Consider the following 19,417-nt stretch of genomic DNA (forward strand, 5'->3'; position numbering starts at 1 on the left):
TAAGTAGTATATATTTTTATAAATGGTATTTTAAAAAGTTTTCAATTTCTGAGTGTTCTTTATTAGTATATAGAAATAAAATTGATTTTTGTGTATAGCTCTTATATCTAGCAATCTTACTAAATTCACTAATTAGTTTTAAAAGTTTTAGCTCCCATTAGATTTACTACATTTATGATCATGTTTTTTGTGAATAAAGACAATTTTACTTCTTCCTTTCCAATCAGTATGCCTTTATTTCTTTTTCTTACCTGATTGCACTGACTAGAACCTCTAATGCACTGTTGAAAAGAAGTGAAAGTAGACACCATTATCTTGTTTGTGATTTAAGAGAGCTGTATTCAGTTCTTCACCATTAGGTATGATGTTAATACTTAATGTATAGGGGGGTTGAAGAAGTTCCTTTTATCTTAGTTTGTAGAGTGTTTTTATTAGGAGTGGATTTTGGATTTTGTCAAATGCTTTTTTATGTCTTAAGGTGGAAGATGAGGTGATTTATTTGATGCCTTTCTTCTTTTTTAATATAGGTTTTCAGTACTATAAATTTTCTCCAACTACTGCTTTAGTGGTATCCTACAAATTTTGATATGTCTGCTCAATTTCATTAATTTCAAAATATTTTCTACTTCCCTTTTGATTCTTTCTTTGATCTATAGGTACTTACAAGTTGTTGTTTCATTTCCACTTATTGGGGGATTTTTCTAAACATCTTTCCATTACTGATTTCTATGTTAATTCCATTGTGTTCAGAAAACATTCTTTATATGACTTAAATCCTATCAAATTAATTGATATTTGTTTTATGGCCTACAGTATGGTCTGTCTTGTAAATGTTCCATGTACACTTGAAAAGAATTTGTCCTCTGCTGCTGTTGGTTGGAGTGGTCTATACATGTCTGTTAGGTCAAATTGATTTATAGTGTTGTTCAGGTCTTCTGTATTTAAAAAAATTTCCGTCTACTTGTTCTATCAATTATTGACAGAAGGGAATTACAGTCTCCAACTATTATAGATCTATTTCTTCTTGCAGTTCTATCAGTTTTCACTTCATATATTTAAAGCTCTGTTACTGGGGGAATAAATACTGAGGATTGTTATTGCTTCTTGACTAATGAACAATTTTGTTACTGTGAAATGACCTTCCTTCTTCCTGATAGTATTTTTTGCTCTGAAATCTACTTCATCTGATGTTAAAACAGCCATTCCAGTTTTATTTTGACTGTTGTTAGCATGGTATACCTTTTTCCTTTTTCCATTTTTAAATTTTTTACTAATTTATATTTTTATATTTAAAGTGTTTTTCTTATAGACAGCATACAATTGGGTCTTTCCTTTTTATCTAACATGACAGTCTCTACCTTTTAATTGGGGTAGTTAGACCTTTTCCCTGAACCAATTTGGTTCAGTTAAAGTCTGTCATCTTGCAATTTGTTTTCCATCTTTCCTATCTGTGTTTTCTCCTTTTCCAATTTTACTGCCTTTTTTTGGATTGAATATTTTTTTAATGATACCATTTAATCTTTTTTCTTTCTTCATTAGCTATAACTTTTTGTTTTGTTCTTTTAAGGGTTTCAGGTTTTATAGTGTATATCTTTAACTTAAAATAGTCTGCTTTAAGGTGATAATGTATATAACACTTAGAGTTTAGCATAAGAACCATAAAATATTATACTTCCCTTTCCCCTTGTCTCTCCTTTGTGCTGTTGTCATACATTCCACTTTTACATATATTGTAAAACCTATAGTATATTGTTATAATTTTTGTTGAAATAGTAAGTTATCTTTTAAAGATATTTAAACAGTAAGAAAACATCTTTTATATTTACGCATCTAGTTACCCTTTATGGTGCCTTTTAATTCAATCTGATGATATTTTCCTTCTGCTTGAAGGACTTGTTTTAAATATCTTTAGTATGAGTCTGCTGTTGATGATTTTTTTTTGCTTTTGTTTGTCTGAAAATATCTTTGTTTCATATTTTTTTTAACACTTTATTTTTTAGAGCAATGGTTTAAAACAAAATTGAGAGGGAGGTACAGAGATTTCCCACATGCCCCTGCCCCCACACATGCATAGCCTCCCCCATTATCAACATCACTGGAAGTTTGTACCCCTTGACCACTATCTCCCCATTTCCCCCACCCCCTTATCCCCTGACAACCACCAATCTATGCTTCTATGAGATGAACTTTTTTAGATTCCACATAAAGTGATATAATGACATTGAGATTTCTTTTACCAACGGTGAACCTACATTGGCACATCATAATTACAAAAAGTCCATAGTTTATTTTAGGGTTCACTTGTGGTGGTGTATATTCTGTGGGTTTGGACAGATGTATAAATGATCACTGAGTAGCCTTCATTATAATATCAGAGTATTTTCACTGCTCTACATTCTCTGTGCTCTCCCTGTTCATTTTCTCAGCCCCCTGACCCCTGACAACCACTGATCTTTTTATTGTTTCCATAGTTTTGTCTTTTCCAGAATGTCATATAGTTGGGATCATAGAATATGTGGCCTTTTCAGATTGGCTTCTTTCATTAAGTAATATGCGTTTAACTTTCCTCCATGTCTTTTCATGGCTTGATAGCTTATTTCTTTTCAGCACTGAATAATATTCCATTGTCTGGATGTACCACAGTTTATTTATCCATTCACCAACTGAAGGAAATCTTGGTTGCTTCCGAGTTTTGGCAGTTATGAATAAAGCTGCTTTAAACATTTATGTGCAGGTTTTTATGTGGACATAAGTTTTCGACTCCTTTGAGTAAATACAAGGAGTATGATTACTGAATTGTATGGTAAGAGTATGTTTAGTTTTGTAAGAAATCGCCAGATAGTCTTTCAAATTACCATTTTGCATTCCCACCAGCACTGAGAGTTTCTGTTGCTCCACATTCTCTCTAGCATTTGGTGTTGTCAGTGTTCTGGATTTGGGCCATTCATATAGATGTGTAGTAGTATCTCATTGTTATTTTAATTTGTGTTCCCCTGATGATATATGATGTGGAACATCTTTTCATATGATTATTTGCTGTCTTCAGTGAGGTATCTGTTAAGGTCTTTGGTCCATTTTTTAATTGGGTTTTTTCTTATTGTTGAGTTTTAAGAGTTCTTTGTGTGTGTGTGTGTGTGTATTACTTTCAGAAAAATTGAAAGGTAGTAGTCTTTTGAGAGTAAATAATATGAATATAGATTATTTGGGAATTAAGGAAGAAAAATCATGGTCTGATAATCTTCATTTTAGCTTTCAGTCTTATATTTAAGCTACTTATTTGTGAGTGGTTATTAACCTCTTAAAATTAAATAAATGTATTGAATGTTTAGTGAAAAAATTCTATTATGTAATAATTGATGTCTTTTAAAATCTTGTTTTCCTAGCAACAAAATTAGACATGATAAATATTTTTCATTGCTTGTGTGCAAAAGCTAACAAATTGTATTCAACCTATAGGTTCTCAAGTTCTGGATTACAGCTTTCATACCATACTTAAATACACAGATATAAACATAGCTGACGTATTCTACATCTCTGTGTGGCTTACTTGCAAAACAGAAACAGTTGCTTAATTGGATGACTATGAAAATGGTCAACACAGATTGATGGGCTTGAGTGCAGTAGACAGTGGGTTTGCAGATGGTAGCGTCTGTACCATTTGACATGAGATGGCTGAGTCTTTAAAATGATTTTAGTGGAATGGCTTTGGTGTTGTTGCCGTAAAGGGCATCCATCCAACCTCAGGTGCTGTGCAGATGGCAAAGCCACACTAATGTAGAAAAATGAGAAACAAGTGACTATTTAATGTACAGGAATGCATGATCTGCGTCACAAATACATGATGGTATTACATGCAGGAAACCTAGCCAGATGGCTGTACATTAAAACACATGACTCCTTGAGAGAATTAAGTACAGGCAATTTGCTCAGATTTTCTGCAGGCCTGCTGCAGATTATATTAGGGTAGGGAGCATAAGAGATTTAAGTGGTTTATTTATTGAAAGTGTTTAGATGAAGTTGGCAATTATTTAAGCATAATCTGATCTCCATAAGTAGTTAAATTGTCTCTTTGTGGAAAAAAAAAAAGGAGGGAGGGTAGTTGGCTTTAAAATAAAAGAATGTAAGGAGTAAGATTGGCTGGTGAACCTGTGGAAAATACAACTGTCTTTTGGCCCATATTTTTCCAGTAGGCAAAAACTTAAAAATATTTTTAGACTAGTATGATAAAAGTATTTCTTTTTCTATATAGGTTTTGATGAGTCCGAATAGCAATGACATGGAAATTTTAATGTGGAAAGAGTTAACGTGTTGAGTGCTGTGTTAAACGGGGCCATTTTCACTGGTAAAATATTATATTTTTGTTTTTCAGCTTAAAGAAAGTGGTTATTGTACAGGTCATGAACCAGATTCCCTGGAATTCAGCACTGTGGGAGGATGGGTATCTACTCGGGCATCAGGCATGAAAAAGAATATCTATGGCAATATTGAGGACTTGGTAAATTTTTTTCTATTTATTATATAATAATTAATTAGTCTATGGAGATTATTATAAAGTTGTTAAGCCTTTAAAAGTTGAGTTGGAGAGTTCCCCACAAAAGTATACCCTTTTTGATTATAGTAACGTTGACTATGTGTAATACAAACAGTTAAAAGGTACAACTGTGGTCATTATTTAAGAGTGCTTCTTTTTGAGTAACTCATATTTAAGTTTTGTAGATGTCTCATAGTATCTGACTTATAATGTATCTAAATATTATTTTGCAAGCCTTGGAGCCTTGGTCTTCAACTCTACCAAGAATTTAGTCTATTTACTTAGGTGATCTTGTTATTACTACCGTTTTGCCTTATGAGATTTTATATTTATTTTTCTGAACAAAATTTTCTGTATAGAATTAAAGAGCCCAATTAAAAATGTTCTAGTTAATGTAATGTTTTATGTGCACATCATTTTGTTTTAGCTGATCTGTTGTCATTGCTCTTGAGAGTTAGTTAGGCATCCTGCCTAGGAATTAGGTATCATTTGTTCCATTTGTAGCTTTTCCAGTGATTAATTGTGTGACCTTGTGCAAATTGGTTTACCTTTCTAAACTTCAATTTCCTACTTTATAAAATAGAATAATGTTATTTGTTGCATAGAACTATTATAAGGAATAAAGGACATAAAATGAAAACTCTTAGCGGAATCACTGGTATGTAATAGGTACTTCATACATGTTAGTTCCCTTTATCATCAATATTTTGATAACAATTTAAAAGAATAATTTATGAGACTATTGAAGTGGTGTTCCTAACATTATTCCTAGAGCTATTTAGGTTTGTTTTTCAAATCTAGCGTTTCAACATTTTCATCAATGTCTTCGTTGATAGAAATATCAAATTGTTGATGAAATATATTGGTTTTTTATCGTTAACACCCAACAATTTAAGACTTTTAAGTGTCTGTATTATGAACACTTTTAAAATGTTTGCATTATCTTTTTTTTAATTGAAGATATTTTAGAAATCACATTTTTTCTTTTTGCAATTAAGATAACATAAATTCAGAAAAGAGAATTTGATCCTTTTGCTATTGGATTATTAAAAGCTTTATCAGAGTTAAGCATATTTGATAGACTACCACGTTTAGTACTGCTAAAGTATGTAATTTATTTTAGTCCTTTTTGGGGTTATTTAAGGGCCACAAATTATAAGTATACATTTTAATGTACTTATTTGCATGTTTATCTCTAGTTTTTAATATAAAAAAACATCATACTGTGTTTAATCTACTCTTTAAACTGTTATCAATCTATTAACATGTCAATGAGCATAGGTTTGCACCATTATTTTTAAAAAGTGCATATAATTCTCTTTTATTGATAATTTGTGATTTAGTAATTCCCTATTAAAGAATATTTAAATTATTTTTATTTCAAAATTATAGAAATACATAAAGGGAAAAATATCTTCCGTAGTAATTTTTTAGCATACCTCTTTGATCATTTTCTTTGGGTAAGTTCCTAGAGCTTGGATTGTTGGGTCAAGCACGTTTTTAGGTCCTTGGACCCTTACAGCCAAATTGCTCTATAAAAATTTTGTGCCAGTTGACATTCTTACTAGCACTATGAGAATCTTGATTTTACTGGACCTTTTATTTATATTTTTTCCCTAAAATTTTATATTTATTTGTTAGTGAATGTAAATTTTTAAAATGTCCTCATTAGCAATTTTTATCTTTTTATTTTGCGAGTTCTTTATGTCCTCTGCACACTTCCTTCAACAATAGACTATTTTTATTTATCTGTCAAAAAATTATTCTGAAAATATGTTGGGTTTTTACCTAACCATTTCTGAGTCAGATCTGAGGAATTTTTTTGATTGACCCTCTCCCTACAATGTACTTAATTTCTCACATGTGTGAGACGTATCTCACACATATCTTTCTTCTTCTTTTTAACTCAGTCACCACATCTCCCTCTTCATCCCAGTTTTGATGTGATCAAAATTAATACTTCATTCTTTTCACTCTTTTCTACTGAGTGGTCAAAGTAGATAAGTTGAAGGTGGGGATAAGGCAAGAATAATTTTTTTCTTAGAATTCTAAGCATCTAGAATAGTGCCTAACATGAATAATAGTGCTTCATAAATATTGTTAAATAAATGAAAGAACGAACCTATTAAAATATGATCATTGCATATTTTTTTCCATCCTTTAGTTCTTTACCACATGGACAGCCCTAGACTAGCTTTGGTTTAAAAAAATGTGTTTTTCAGTTTTTAAGATGATGAATATACCTAGGCCAATAACAATCTTAGAATAATTTTTCCCTCTTTTAAAGTTACATACAGTTTATTTTTAGTCTAAGAACTACTAAAAGATACTAGAATTCTGAAGGGAATCACCATTTATCACTTAAACCAATATTTTAAAAATAGTGTTTTATATAAATATATATGGGTATGTATATCCACACACACAACATTCACTGACAGATATCTAGAATTTACATCATGCATTGTATTATACAGGTGGTTCATATAAAAATGGTAACACCTAGAGGTATAATAGAAAAAAGCTGTCAAGGACCTCGAATGTCAACAGGCCCTGATATCCATCACTTCATCATGGGATCTGAAGGTAAATATAACTGCAAATTTATTATGAAAAAATACAGGTTAGTGATTCAGTTTTGTGAAAATCTATGATATTGTGATATCAGATTTTTGAAAGACATGTTTTATATATTTAATTTTTTTTAAGTTTTATGACTTTAATTTATTAGTACTTCATAAAATTTTTATTATAAGAACATCTTATTAAACTTTCTCTTGAATTTTGCTTTTTTATGTTTTTAGAGCCAGCTTAGTCCTTTTGGTGTTATTTTGTTTTTCTTTTAGAGTTTTTAATCAATTTCAGGAAGAGTAGCTGTTAGGGTTTAAAATGGTTTGCTTTTACATTTATTGGTATGGTATTTTCTAATCTCTGAATTATCAGGAGAAAAGGACTAATAAAGTATTATCTTATTGCCTTGTGTTTCTGTAATTATATCTTTTGTTCTTTGCTACTTGCTAAATTCTGTTGATTCACATATCTTTTAAAACTTATGTTGGTCTTTTATTTTTTCACTACTTGAGTCATCTCCTTTGCTTGGTTACTTAATGCTGGGTAGATTAGAATATAGTTCTTCATCTTATGCAAAACATTTAATTTCTGTACCTATGAGGGGTAAAAAAACACTAACGTTCCTTCTAGTTTGCAAACTAACTGGTATGTAGGCACTGTGAATTTTATGGATAAGGTGAAGGTGGGCATATTTTTCAATTCTTAGCATGGTAGAGAGGGATGGTTATCCCTTAAATTCAGAGAAATGAAAGTGTTTCCAAGTTACCAGAGGAACTCAGTACTAAGTCAGAAGGTGGTGCAAGCTGTCAAAAGGTTTTCAAAACATCTAGCTATATTTATGGATACAAGTGCACTTATGGGGGCCTCCCTGGTGGCGCAAGTGGTTGAGAGTCCGCCTGCCGATGCAGGGGATACGGGTTCGTGCCCCGGTCTGGGAGGATCCCATATGCCGCGGAGCGGCTGGGCCCGTGAGCCATGGCCGCTGAGCCTGCGCGTCCGGAGCCTGCGCGTCCGGAGCCTGTGCTCCGCAACGGGAGAGGCCACAACAGTGAGAGGCCCGCATACCGCAAAAAAAAAAAAAAAAAAAAAAAAAAAAAAAAAAGTGCACTTATGATAAACTAGGATGTTAGGGCATAAATTCTAACTTTTGATGGTAACATCAAGGAAAAAATAAATTATGTGTCTTAGTGATGTACTAGAGGTTAACTCTTAAATTGATGACCAGTGGTATAGCTTAGATATTTTTCATGATAATTAGTGACAAACCTCTGTCAAGGTGTTTCACCAATTTACTCTCTTATTCCTTTTCTGATAAGTGTACTCCTCTGTGGAAAAACAGAACTATACTTTTTTTTTTTTTTTTTTTTTTTTTTTTGCGGTATGCGGGCCTCTCACTGTTGTGGCCTCCCCCATTGCGGAGCACAGGCTCCGGACGCGCAGGCTCAGCGGCCATGGCTCACGGGCCCAGCCACTCCGCGGCATATGGAATCCTCCCAGACAGGGGCACGAACCCGTATCCCCTGCATCGGCAGGCGGACTCTCAACCACTTGCGCCACCAGGGAGGCCCCAGAACTATACTTTTAATGAGAAAAATAAAATGTTAAATTCCTTTAAAATAATATAGTTATCTCAAAAATATTATTTTGGAACTTCTTGTATTAATGCATCATCTAAGAGTTAACTGAAAGAATATAACTTTTTCCAGTCAAATGTCAAATTGAATAACAAATAGGTATTAAAACTGTTAATTATTAATTTTACTATTGGTATATACATAGTTGGAGTCAACTCTGTAAATTATCTTTTCAAGTAGATATATCAAACATTTTTTTCTCCCATCAATTAGCGTTTAAAAAATTCTGGTTGCTAGGTACTGTGCTGGCACACTCAAGGACACAGGTAATAATTGACCATTAAAATTGAATAAGATAAATTCTATGATAGAAGTAAATGAAGGAGAAATACAGACAAAGGTCATGTTGATGGGTGCTTAGGAAGACTTCCGCAGAGGGGTTGTGCCTAAAGTGGTCCTTCAAGGATGATAATGAGACAATAATTCTAGGCAGAGTTGAGGGAATAAGGTGGGGAGGGAGTTGCCCTACAGAGAGAACTAACTGCATGTGAACAGGCTTAAAAGTGAGAAAGAGCTGTGTCTGCCTCGTGAAGGTGCCAGTTTTTCAGTGTGACTGGAACTTAAGATTTAATTGTAGAGTGGAGTTGACAGTAGGTCAGGGTGTGGAGTAGTAAGGGTTACAGGATGGCTGGAGAGATAATTTTCTCTCTTATCCCTTTTATAATAGTTTGAACTTTATTCAAAAGACTGGACTACCTCCTTCAATAGTAAATTATTGTACAAATTTAAGGAAGGCAAACTCATTATTATAATAAAGTAAGCAAAGAAATACAGTTTATTAGAAAAATATGTACAAGGGTAAGTTACTATATTTAAATGAGATTTTATTATAAATATCCATGCAAAATGCCATACTGATTTAAGAGCATGAACCTTGAAATCTTTCAGATCTGGATTTCAATCCTGGTTTTACCACTTATATTTCTGTGACTGTGTAAATTAGGTAGTTCTCTATGCCCAATGTCCTCAGCTGTAAAATGGGGGTAATAAAAGTATCTATATTCAACAGCTTTTTGAGAGGGTCAAACGAAATTATGCTAAAGAGTTTATAAGCATGTAGTGAGTACTCAACAAATGTTAAACTGTTGTGGCTGTTTATTATTTTGGCATCAGTGATCTTTATAAGTATATTTATGGTTCCTAATCCCCATTTCTGTATGTATGTGGATATAGAGTAATCTTAATATAGGCCAGGAGACAGCATGACTGAGAGTAAATTTATGTGAAATCATATTCTTTTATAATATGTATTTTCTCTGCTGTTTTGAACTATCTAAATAATAACCTCCTGCCTTAAATATGAATCATAAACTTTTCCTTGAGCTTTAGAAAATACTTTCTTTTGCTATAGTTAAATCATTTGATGACAACCTTGAAAGCATCACCATTATAAAAAAACCTATTTTCCCCCATCCTGCTGAGTTCCACATGTGGTTAACCAAGTTAAATTTAATGTGTTTATCTTGTTTTGTGTTATGAATTTTTCATAATGATTATTTTGACAAGCAGGTTCCTCCCATTTTAGATGTTATAGTATCATGATCAATTAATGAAAACCGTAATAAATAAAGCATTTGAAATGTTTTATATTCTTTTCCTATATGTGGAATTTACTAGTAACTTATAATGATTTGCTCTTTTATTTGAAAAATGGCTAAAAGTACATTTTTTTAAACTCGTTACCCACCCTTGTTTTAGCCTTTGCTCTAAAATGAAATAGATGAAAAGCTTACTATTAGTCCTTCTGTGTAGTTTTACTTCATCTTTTGATTAAATAAAGCTCATCCTTTAGTAGATTCCTCAGGAAAAGCACATTCATATATCCCATGAGTTCTGGAATGTTCTAAACTACTTTTATATGACCTTGATACCTGCAGGACAGCTTGAGTGGCTTTAATATTCATGGGTCACACTTTTTTTTCCTTGTTTTTTGAAAATACTATTCCATTGTTGCTTTGGTTTTGTATGTTGTTTTAAAGAAATCTAATGCCAATTCTCTTGACTTTTTGCTGGGAGGCAGTGAGGATTTTTTTTTTCTTTATCGTTAAAGTTTTACAACTCAGAGTTGATTGTTGTGGGTCATTTTGCTCTGGTACCCAGTGGACCCTTTCTCTGTGTATATGCTGGTCTTCTTTTATTTCTGTAAAGTTTTTCTTTGGATTGTAGAGTTAAATATTAGGGTTTTGGATTCCCTTCCCCCTGCTGTTTTGATTTTTTTTTCTTCAGGGACACCAATTATACATTTGTCTGGCTTTCTTTGCTTATTTTCCGTTTCAACCATGATTTCTCTTTTTTTCTCAACTTCTTTCTTTATTTTATTTTCATTCTCTGGGTTATTTTCTTGCTTTTCTTCAATGCCCTGTATTAAATTTTCATTTGAATCTATTCTCTCTTCTCCTTTGGATACCTTGTAACCCAGCCTTCATTTTTTTTTTTATGTTTTGTTTTTCTATTTCTTCCCTGAGTTTGGTCATCTTTTATTTCATTTTGTCTTGTTTTTTGTCCATTTATGTTTTTAGTGTTTATGTTTCTAATTCAGCTATTTTTTCATCTCCCCAAATGCTTGTTTGACAGTGTTTAATTGAGTTTGAAATGTTGTGTTTACAGTTTTCTTCAGGATCATGGTTGGTTTTGTGGGGGATACTTTTCATCAGCAGAAAAGCTATTATTTCCATTTTCTGATGTTTTGCAGTAGTTTTGTATGGATTTGGTCTGTTTTTTTCTGTTCCTGTTATTACTTGGAAAGGGTTCCTAGTTTGAACGTGTTCTATTCTGTCACTTCTACCCTCTTTTGTGCTATTTGCTTTATAGATGGTGGTGTTTTTGGTGGGAGAAGCCATGGCATGTCCTGTTTCTCTTTCATTTCTATCAGATCTTTAATTTTCCTCCTAATTTTATTCTTTCCCTCCACTGCCTTGTCTCCAAGGAGTACCACACTCCTCTAATTTTATGCTTCTTTGAAGATACTTCCCTTACTTCTCCAAGGGTGTCATTTCTAGTTCCTTCCATTTTCAAACCCTCCTCATAGCCAGGGTTATGGATTACCAAGTCTTATACAGTATTTGGAGTTTATTGTTGCACTTGTGCTTTCTGGGGTTGATTTAGTCTCTGCTTACTTTAAGTCCTCCGCTACCCTCTACTCTTTCTTAAGGAGTCTTCTAAATCCCCCCTTACTCACTTTCTGCCCTTATATGCTTGTAGCAACTGGAAGGCTGTAGAAGGTCTGTTGGAGTTTTTTCTTTTTATCTCTACTTATGGGTAATTAGAAAGTCATAGTGTTTTCTTATCTCCTTTTAATACTAAAGTGTATGTCCTGTGTGGTTTTATTTGTTTTCCTTGTTGATTTTCATTTTTGGGGGGAGGGGGGTAGAGAGAGAGGGAAGATTCAGAATCAAATGATTACCTTTCTTCTCAGTCCTGAGGTCACCCGAACGTATAGTTTCAAATTATGAAAGATTTTATTTACATCAAGCAAATACTTGCATTTTGTATTAGCTAGTAGTTGAAGCTTTCAGTTTTCTTAAGAACACTATATTTGAAATTATAAAACAGAAAATTCTAAAATTTACAGTAACATTTTTATTGAAACAGAAAGAAAAGTAAATGACATATAAGCCTCTATGATATCACATTGCCATGGAGTTGTTTACAGTTATATAAAGTGGATATAAAATATTGGTATAATGTGCATATAATCAAGTGATAAGTAATCTAAGTAGTTTTATTTCACTCCACTGACATAAAATTCCCAGAGCAAAAGAATCAATAAATATAATAAAGCCCAACAGAAGTGAGCCTTTCAATGAAGTGAGTTTAGATGTAAACATTTATGATTGGATTAATTTGAATATAAGTGTGAATGGAAGAACTGCCTTGTGCCAGACTGCATTTGGGACTTGGATGGAGTTTCCTTTTACAGTGGGGACCCCCCCCCCAACCCCTAACCCCTGCTGCAGAACTCATAGCTGGATAGTTGCACAGACTTGCCTTGGTCATTTCATTAACCTTGCAACAATGCAAAGTCTCATTTTACTAATTTTTATTTTTTAACCTTACTTATAGTGTTATGGTGGGTTTTACCACTTTAGAATGTCTGCTATACGTATGAGGCAATATGGGTGTACAGAAATTTAAGGCATGGTCACTTCTTACTAGTACCTTAGAATTTGGGTGTAGAATTAGAATTTTAAGGAAAGTTTGCCAATGTTTTATACATATATATTTTAAAATAAACTTTTTGAATAAGTAATTACATGTACAAAGTTAAAATATGTACATACATATACAAAATTCAAAAGGTACAAAAGATGTATAGGGAAAAATCTGCCTTCTATCCCTGTTTTTTAGGCATCTCCCTTGCACAGAGTAAACACTTTTGCTATTTCTAAGCGTATATGTATGTGTTCTTAAAAACACAAATGGGAGTTTACTACTCTTTGATTTATACTTAATTTTATAACGCTCACTTCAAATCATCACATTTAGAACCACTTCATTCTTTTTGGCAGCTACCTGATATTCCATTGGTATGTATTCTGTTCTATTTAAGCAGACCCTCATTGATTGGCTTTTAAATGGTTTCTAACTTTTTCTTTGGATTATATTTAGGTTATATTTTATGCGGTAATTTATAGAAATATTTTCAAATGGCTTTATTTCTTGGATGTAAAGAAATATTTCACAAAAAGTCAGGAACTTGGAGTTTAATTTAATTTTTTTTATTTTTATTTTTTTTAAGATTCTTTTAAAATTTTTTTCAAAATTTACTTATTTACTTTTGGCTGCATTGGTTCTTCCTTGCTGCGTGTGGGCTTTCTCTAGTTGCGGTGAGTGAGGGCTACTCTTTGTTGTGGTGTGCAGGCTTCTCCTTGCAGTGGCTTCTCTTGTTGTGGAGCACGGGCTCTAGGCACACAGGCTTCAGTAGTTGTGGCACATGGGCTCAGTAGTTGTGGCTTGTGGGCTCTAGAGCACAGGCTCAGTATTTGGGGTGCACGGGCTTAGTTGCCCTGCGGCATGTGGGATCTTCCCAGACCAGGGCTTGAACCCTTGTCCACTGCCTTGGCAGGCGGATTCTTAACCACTGCGCCACCAGGGAAGTCCCTGGAGTTTAATTTTAAATAGAGAAATTTTCCTGTCTAAAATCAAGGCTTATACTAACCTTCTTTTCTTTTCACAGTTTTCCCACTTGAGTTTATTTATTTATTTACTTTTTTATTGTAGAAAAATTGCTTTACAATGTTGTGTTAGTTTCTGCTGTACAATGAAGTGAATCAGCTATATGTATACATATATCCCCTCCCTCTTGGACCTCCCTCCCATCCCCAACCCCCAACTTTCTTTTCCTTAATGAATTTCAACCTGGTGACTTTTGAGTTTGAACAAGTATTTATTAAAGTTTTCTCTAATCTGCGGAGAGATTAGAATAAATAGAAAAGATGATTCATGCCTTTAGGAGCTTATGCCTGACAAATTTCAGTTTGTTTGTAGAAACAACTTTCAGCATGAGGTGTTAATTCTATGAGTACCAGGAACTTCGAAAAATGTTGAAAAGAGTAGAAAAAATTACAAATAAGCTTAGGGATGGTGTCAGTATAGTGGCAGAAGAATTAGCAACTTTAAAAATTAAAGTGATACTACTTATCTTGGTAAGAAAGAACAGGTGTAATAGATAATTCTGTGTTGGTGGATGAGAAGGCAGCATAGTCTGTCAGCCTTATGCCTCTTTCTGGCAAAGGTTTAGAGTTCATTTAGACTCTTTCTGTAGCCTAAGATACCTGTTTCTAAAAATACCCCTATTTCTAAAATGTATGGCTCATAGCTCCTTGTTTAAGAAGATAACTCTGAAGTTTCCTTTGTTTTATTGAGATATAATTCACATACCATAAAATTCACCTATTTAAAATGTATCCCTTAGAAAGGATAGTTCCTAGGGTTATTGTTTGAGATTTTTTGTGAGCTTAGGAGGGTTCCTCCCCACTGTTCCCCCCTACCCTAGTTTTATTGAGCAATAATTGACATACATCCCTGTATAAGTTTAAGGTGTACAGCATGATGGTTTGATTTACATATATTGTGAAATGATTACCACAGTAGGTTTAGTTAACATCCATCATCTCATATAGATACAATAAAAAAAAAAGAAAAAATATTTCTTCTTGTGATGAGAACTCTGAGGATCTACTCTCTTAACAACTTTCTTGTATATCATACAGCAGTGTTAATAGTAGTCATCATGTTGTACATTACATCCCTGATACTTATTTATCTTATAACTGAAAGTTTGTACCTTTTGACCACCTTCCTCCCCCACCCTCTGCCTTTGGTAACCACAAATCTGATGTCTTTTTCTGTGAGTTTGGTGTATTTTTTTTTTTTTTTTTTGCGCTACGCCGGCCTCTCACTGTTGTGGCCTCTCCCATTGCGGAGCACAGGCTCCGGACACACAGGCTCAGCGGCCATGGCTCACGGGCCCAGCCGCTCCATGGCATGTGGGATCTTCCGGGACCGGGGCACGAACCCGTGTCCCCTGCATCGGCAGGCACACTCCCAACCACTGCGCCACCAGGGAAGCCCCTGGTGTATTTTTATTGTTTGTTTATTTTTATTAGATTCCACATAAAAGTGAAATCATATAATACTTGTCTTCCTCTATCTGACTTATTTAACTGACATAATGCCTTCAAGGTCTATCCATGTTGTCATAAATGGTGGGATTTCCTCATTTTTTTTATGCCTGAATAATACTCCATTGTATATATGTACCACAACTTCTTTATCTATTCATTCATTAATGAACACTTAGGTTGTTTCTGTGGTTGGCTATTGTAACTAATGCTGCTATGAACATGGGGGGTGCAAATATCTTTCTGAGTTAGTGTTTTTGTTTCTTTCAGATATATTCCCAGAAGTGGAATTGCTGGATCATATGGTAGTTTCATGTTTAATATTTTTAGGAACCTTCATACTGTTTTCCACAGTGGCTGCACCAATTTATAATCCTACCAACAGTGCACAAAGGTTACCTTTTCTCCATATCCATGCCAGCGTTTGTTATTTCTCATCTTTTTGATAATGGCCATTCTGGAAGGTGTGAGGTGATATCCCTTTGTGGTTTCAATTTGCCTTCCCCTAGTGATATTGAACATCTTTCCATGTACCTGTTGGCCATTTGTATATCTTCTTTGGAAAAATGTCTATTCAGGTCCTTTGCCTGTTTTTTTAATTGAATTATTTGTTTTTTGCTATTGAGTTGTATGAGTTCTTTATATATTTTAAATATTAACTTCTTATCAGATAAATAGTTTGCATATATTTTTTCCAATTCTGTAGGTTGTCTTTTCACTTTGTTTATGGTTTCTTTTGCTGTGCAGAAAGAATCTTTTTAGTTTGATGTAGTCCCACTTATTTGTTTTTTATTTTGTTGCTTGTGCTTTAGGTGTGATTTCCAAAAAATCATTACCAATACATATGTCAGGGAGCTTTTCCCCTATGTTTTCTTCTGGGAGCTTCATGGTTTCATATCTTACATACAAGCTTTTAAACATTTGAGTTAGTTTTTTTGAGTGGTGTAAGATAGGGGTCAGGTTTCATTCTTTTACATATCAATGTCCAGTTTTCCCAGCGCCATTTTTAAAGAGACTGTGTTTTCTCCTTTGAGTACTGTCAGCTCCTTTGTCAAATATTATAAGACTGTATATGCTTGGGTTTATTTCTGAGATCTTGATTCTGTTCCATTGATCTGTTTGTTTTTATTCCAGTACCATACTCTTTTAACTACTATAGCTTTAGAGTATAGCTTGAAATCAGTAAGTGTGATACCTCCTGCTTTATTCTTCTTTCTCAGAATTTCTTTGGCTATTTGGAGTCTTTTGTGGTTCCATATAAGTTTTAGGAGTGTGTTTTTTTTTTCCTATAAAAAATGCCATTGGAATCTTGACGGGAATTGCATTGAGTCTATAGATGTCTTTTGGTAGTACTGACATTTTAACAATACTAATTTTTTCAACCCATGAATGAACACATGATACCTTTCCATTTACTTGTGTCTTCTTCAATTTTTTTTTTCATCAGTGTCTTAGTTTTCAGAGTAGAGATCTTTTACCTCCCTGGTTAAATTTATTCCTAAGTATTTTATTGCTTTTGATGCTCTTGTAAATGGGATCAATTTCTTTATCTCTCTTTCAGAAAATTCACTGTTAATGTATAGAAACGCTTCTGATTTTTGTATGTTAATTTTGTATCCTGCAACTGTACTGAATTTGCTGATTAGTTTGAATAGTTTTTTGGTTGACTCTTTAGGGTTTTCTGTACAGTTGTTCCTCAGTATCTGCAGGGGATTGCTTCCAGAAACCCCTGCAGATACCAGAATTTGCAGATGTTTATCTCTTATATAAAATGGCATGGTATAGTCAACCATATATAAAATCATGTCATCTACAAATAGAGACAGTTTTACTTCTTCCTTTCCAGTTTTTATGCCTTTTATTTTTTTCTCTTGCCTGGTCGCTGTACCTAGGACTTCCAGTATCCCCAGGTTTCTACCAGGCAAACAGCTGACCTGCAATTTTGCCTGTATCTCCAATAAATTTATCTATGTCTTCCCAATTACCTTTTACCACATCCTCCACTGTTTTCAAGAGTATTCTTAAAACTTCTTGAACTTCTTCATTCTCTGTTGCAAATAATCTTTGAAAAAAAGATTGGGAGCTGTTCTATGGCTTATTTCTTCCTCAGGCAAAATCTCTGAGCTAAGGCTGTGGAGGTGGGTGTGGGGACAGTGGCATGTTTTTCTCTGAGGACACCCTTCCTTTAGAAACTAAGTGCTGGGGAGAAGGAGGAAGGAAAGTAGGTCTTGGTTTGCTTCTCCTGGCAAGATACCAGCCAGGGCAAAGGGTTGGGACCATAGACTTAGTGCATCACTCAAAGTAGAGCCTCTGTCCCACCAATTTAGGCTGGGTGCAAGAAGTGAGCCCCTCCTCACCTCTTAGCTGCACGTGCCTAGAACTTAGTCTCAGGAAAGGTAGCTGAGGTAGAGTGTTACATGGAATAGGGTCAAAGGTTTTTTTGAAATTAAGAAAGTTCGTGTATCTATCCAAGAGAAAGGAAGACATATATCCACATACAAACTTGTACGCCTATATTTGTAGTAGCATTATTCATAGTAGCCAAAACATGGAAACCTGTGGAACTTTCAGCCTCACTCCCTGACCTCTAGGGAGGGGACGGGAGAGGAAAGGAGAGGAGAGGAGAGGAGCAGCTGGAAGTTGAATTAGTCACCCATGATCTGTGGTTTAGTCATCATGCCTGTGTAATGAAGCCTCCATAAAAATCCCTAAGTTATGAGTTTCAGAGGACTACTGGTGGTAAACACATGGAGGTGCTGGGAGGGTGGTGTATCTGGAGAGGGCTTGGGAACTCTGCACCTTTCCCCCCATACTTTGTTTTGTGCATCTCTTCTGTTTGATTGTTCCTGAGTTGTTTCCTTTTATAACAAGCTGGTAATCGAGTTTAAAAAAAAAAAAATAGAAACCCAAATGTCCATACCATACAATGGAATAATATCCAGCAATTAAAAGGAATGAAGTACTTAGTACATGCTACAACATGGATGAACCTTGAAAACATTTAAGTGAAAGTAGCCAATCACAAAAGGCCACATATTGTAAGATTCTGTTTATATGAAATGCTCGGAATAGGCAAATTTCTAGAGACCAAGTATACTGGTGTTTGTCTAGGGCTGAGGTGTGTGTGGGGAAAATGGGTATGGGATTTATTTTTTGGGGTGATGAAAATGTTGTAAACTTAGTAGTGATAGTTGCATATATCTGTAAATAGTTTAAAACCATTGAATTTTACATTTTAAATAGGTGAATTTTATTGTCTGTGAATTATATCGCAATAAAGATGCTAAAATAAAAGAGAAAGTCTAGTCACTCTTACTATCTTTTAAAATGTACAAGATATATCTATCTTTTTATTCAAATATTAGGCCAACTTTGCAGAGCTTTTGTGATTTTGCAAATCATAATAGGGTTGTATTTGCTATCTAAGTAGGAAATCATTTGTATATTTGACAAACATATTGTGATATAATGTAGTTTACTCTTTGTGGACTTGTAGTTTTTAATCTTCTACAGTATTATATATTAACATTTTATTTTAGGTATATTATAAATTTATTGGAAGCATTGATTTTTGTGATACTTTTAACTTATTTCTAGTATTGTAATTAAGTTCTATAATTTCGGATTTCCCTTTCGTTCTTTTATCATGATTCTCAGAAAATTTACTTAATAGTATTAATAATAATTCATATCATTTGTACATTAGGAAGCACTGATTTTGAAAGCTTGACTTTTTGAATGCAATTATTTTTAACCATGTCTCTTCAAATATTTTAGCATAGCTATTTAGATCATGTAGTTATATTTAACTTGCATTTTTTCTCTCTGATTTGTCCTCCACTCCTCCATGTAATAAAGAAAAGGACATTTGTTTCATTGATGGTCCTCTTCTGTTAGCTATTTATAACTATTTTGTCTCTGAAATATGTTTTTTTTTCTTCTAAGGGCATCTTAATATTGCCTTTATCTTTTCTTCGTATGAATTCTTAGGAAAAAAGGCAAAGTGTAATAGTCTCTCTAATTTCTTCTGTCAACTTAAATTCTCATAGAAAATTAGA

At 33.8% G+C, this 19,417-nt stretch overlaps 1 protein-coding gene across 1 annotated transcript in view; it reads left to right on the forward strand.

Annotated features, from left to right (window-relative positions):
• AGPS (alkylglycerone phosphate synthase) overlaps window positions 1–19,417 on the forward strand; it is a 141,871-nt gene that overhangs the window by 57,687 nt on the left and 64,767 nt on the right. The window contains exons 9-10 of the mRNA XM_060106344.1: window positions 4,370–4,495; window positions 7,009–7,117. Of these exons, the coding sequence (XP_059962327.1) occupies window positions 4,370–4,495; window positions 7,009–7,117 (235 nt within the window). The remainder of the gene's footprint in view (window positions 1–4,369; window positions 4,496–7,008; window positions 7,118–19,417) is intronic.

This window comes from Mesoplodon densirostris, chromosome 8 (assembly GCF_025265405.1).
Source record: "Mesoplodon densirostris isolate mMesDen1 chromosome 8, mMesDen1 primary haplotype, whole genome shotgun sequence".
Classification (NCBI taxonomy): domain Eukaryota; kingdom Metazoa; phylum Chordata; class Mammalia; order Artiodactyla; family Ziphiidae; genus Mesoplodon; species Mesoplodon densirostris.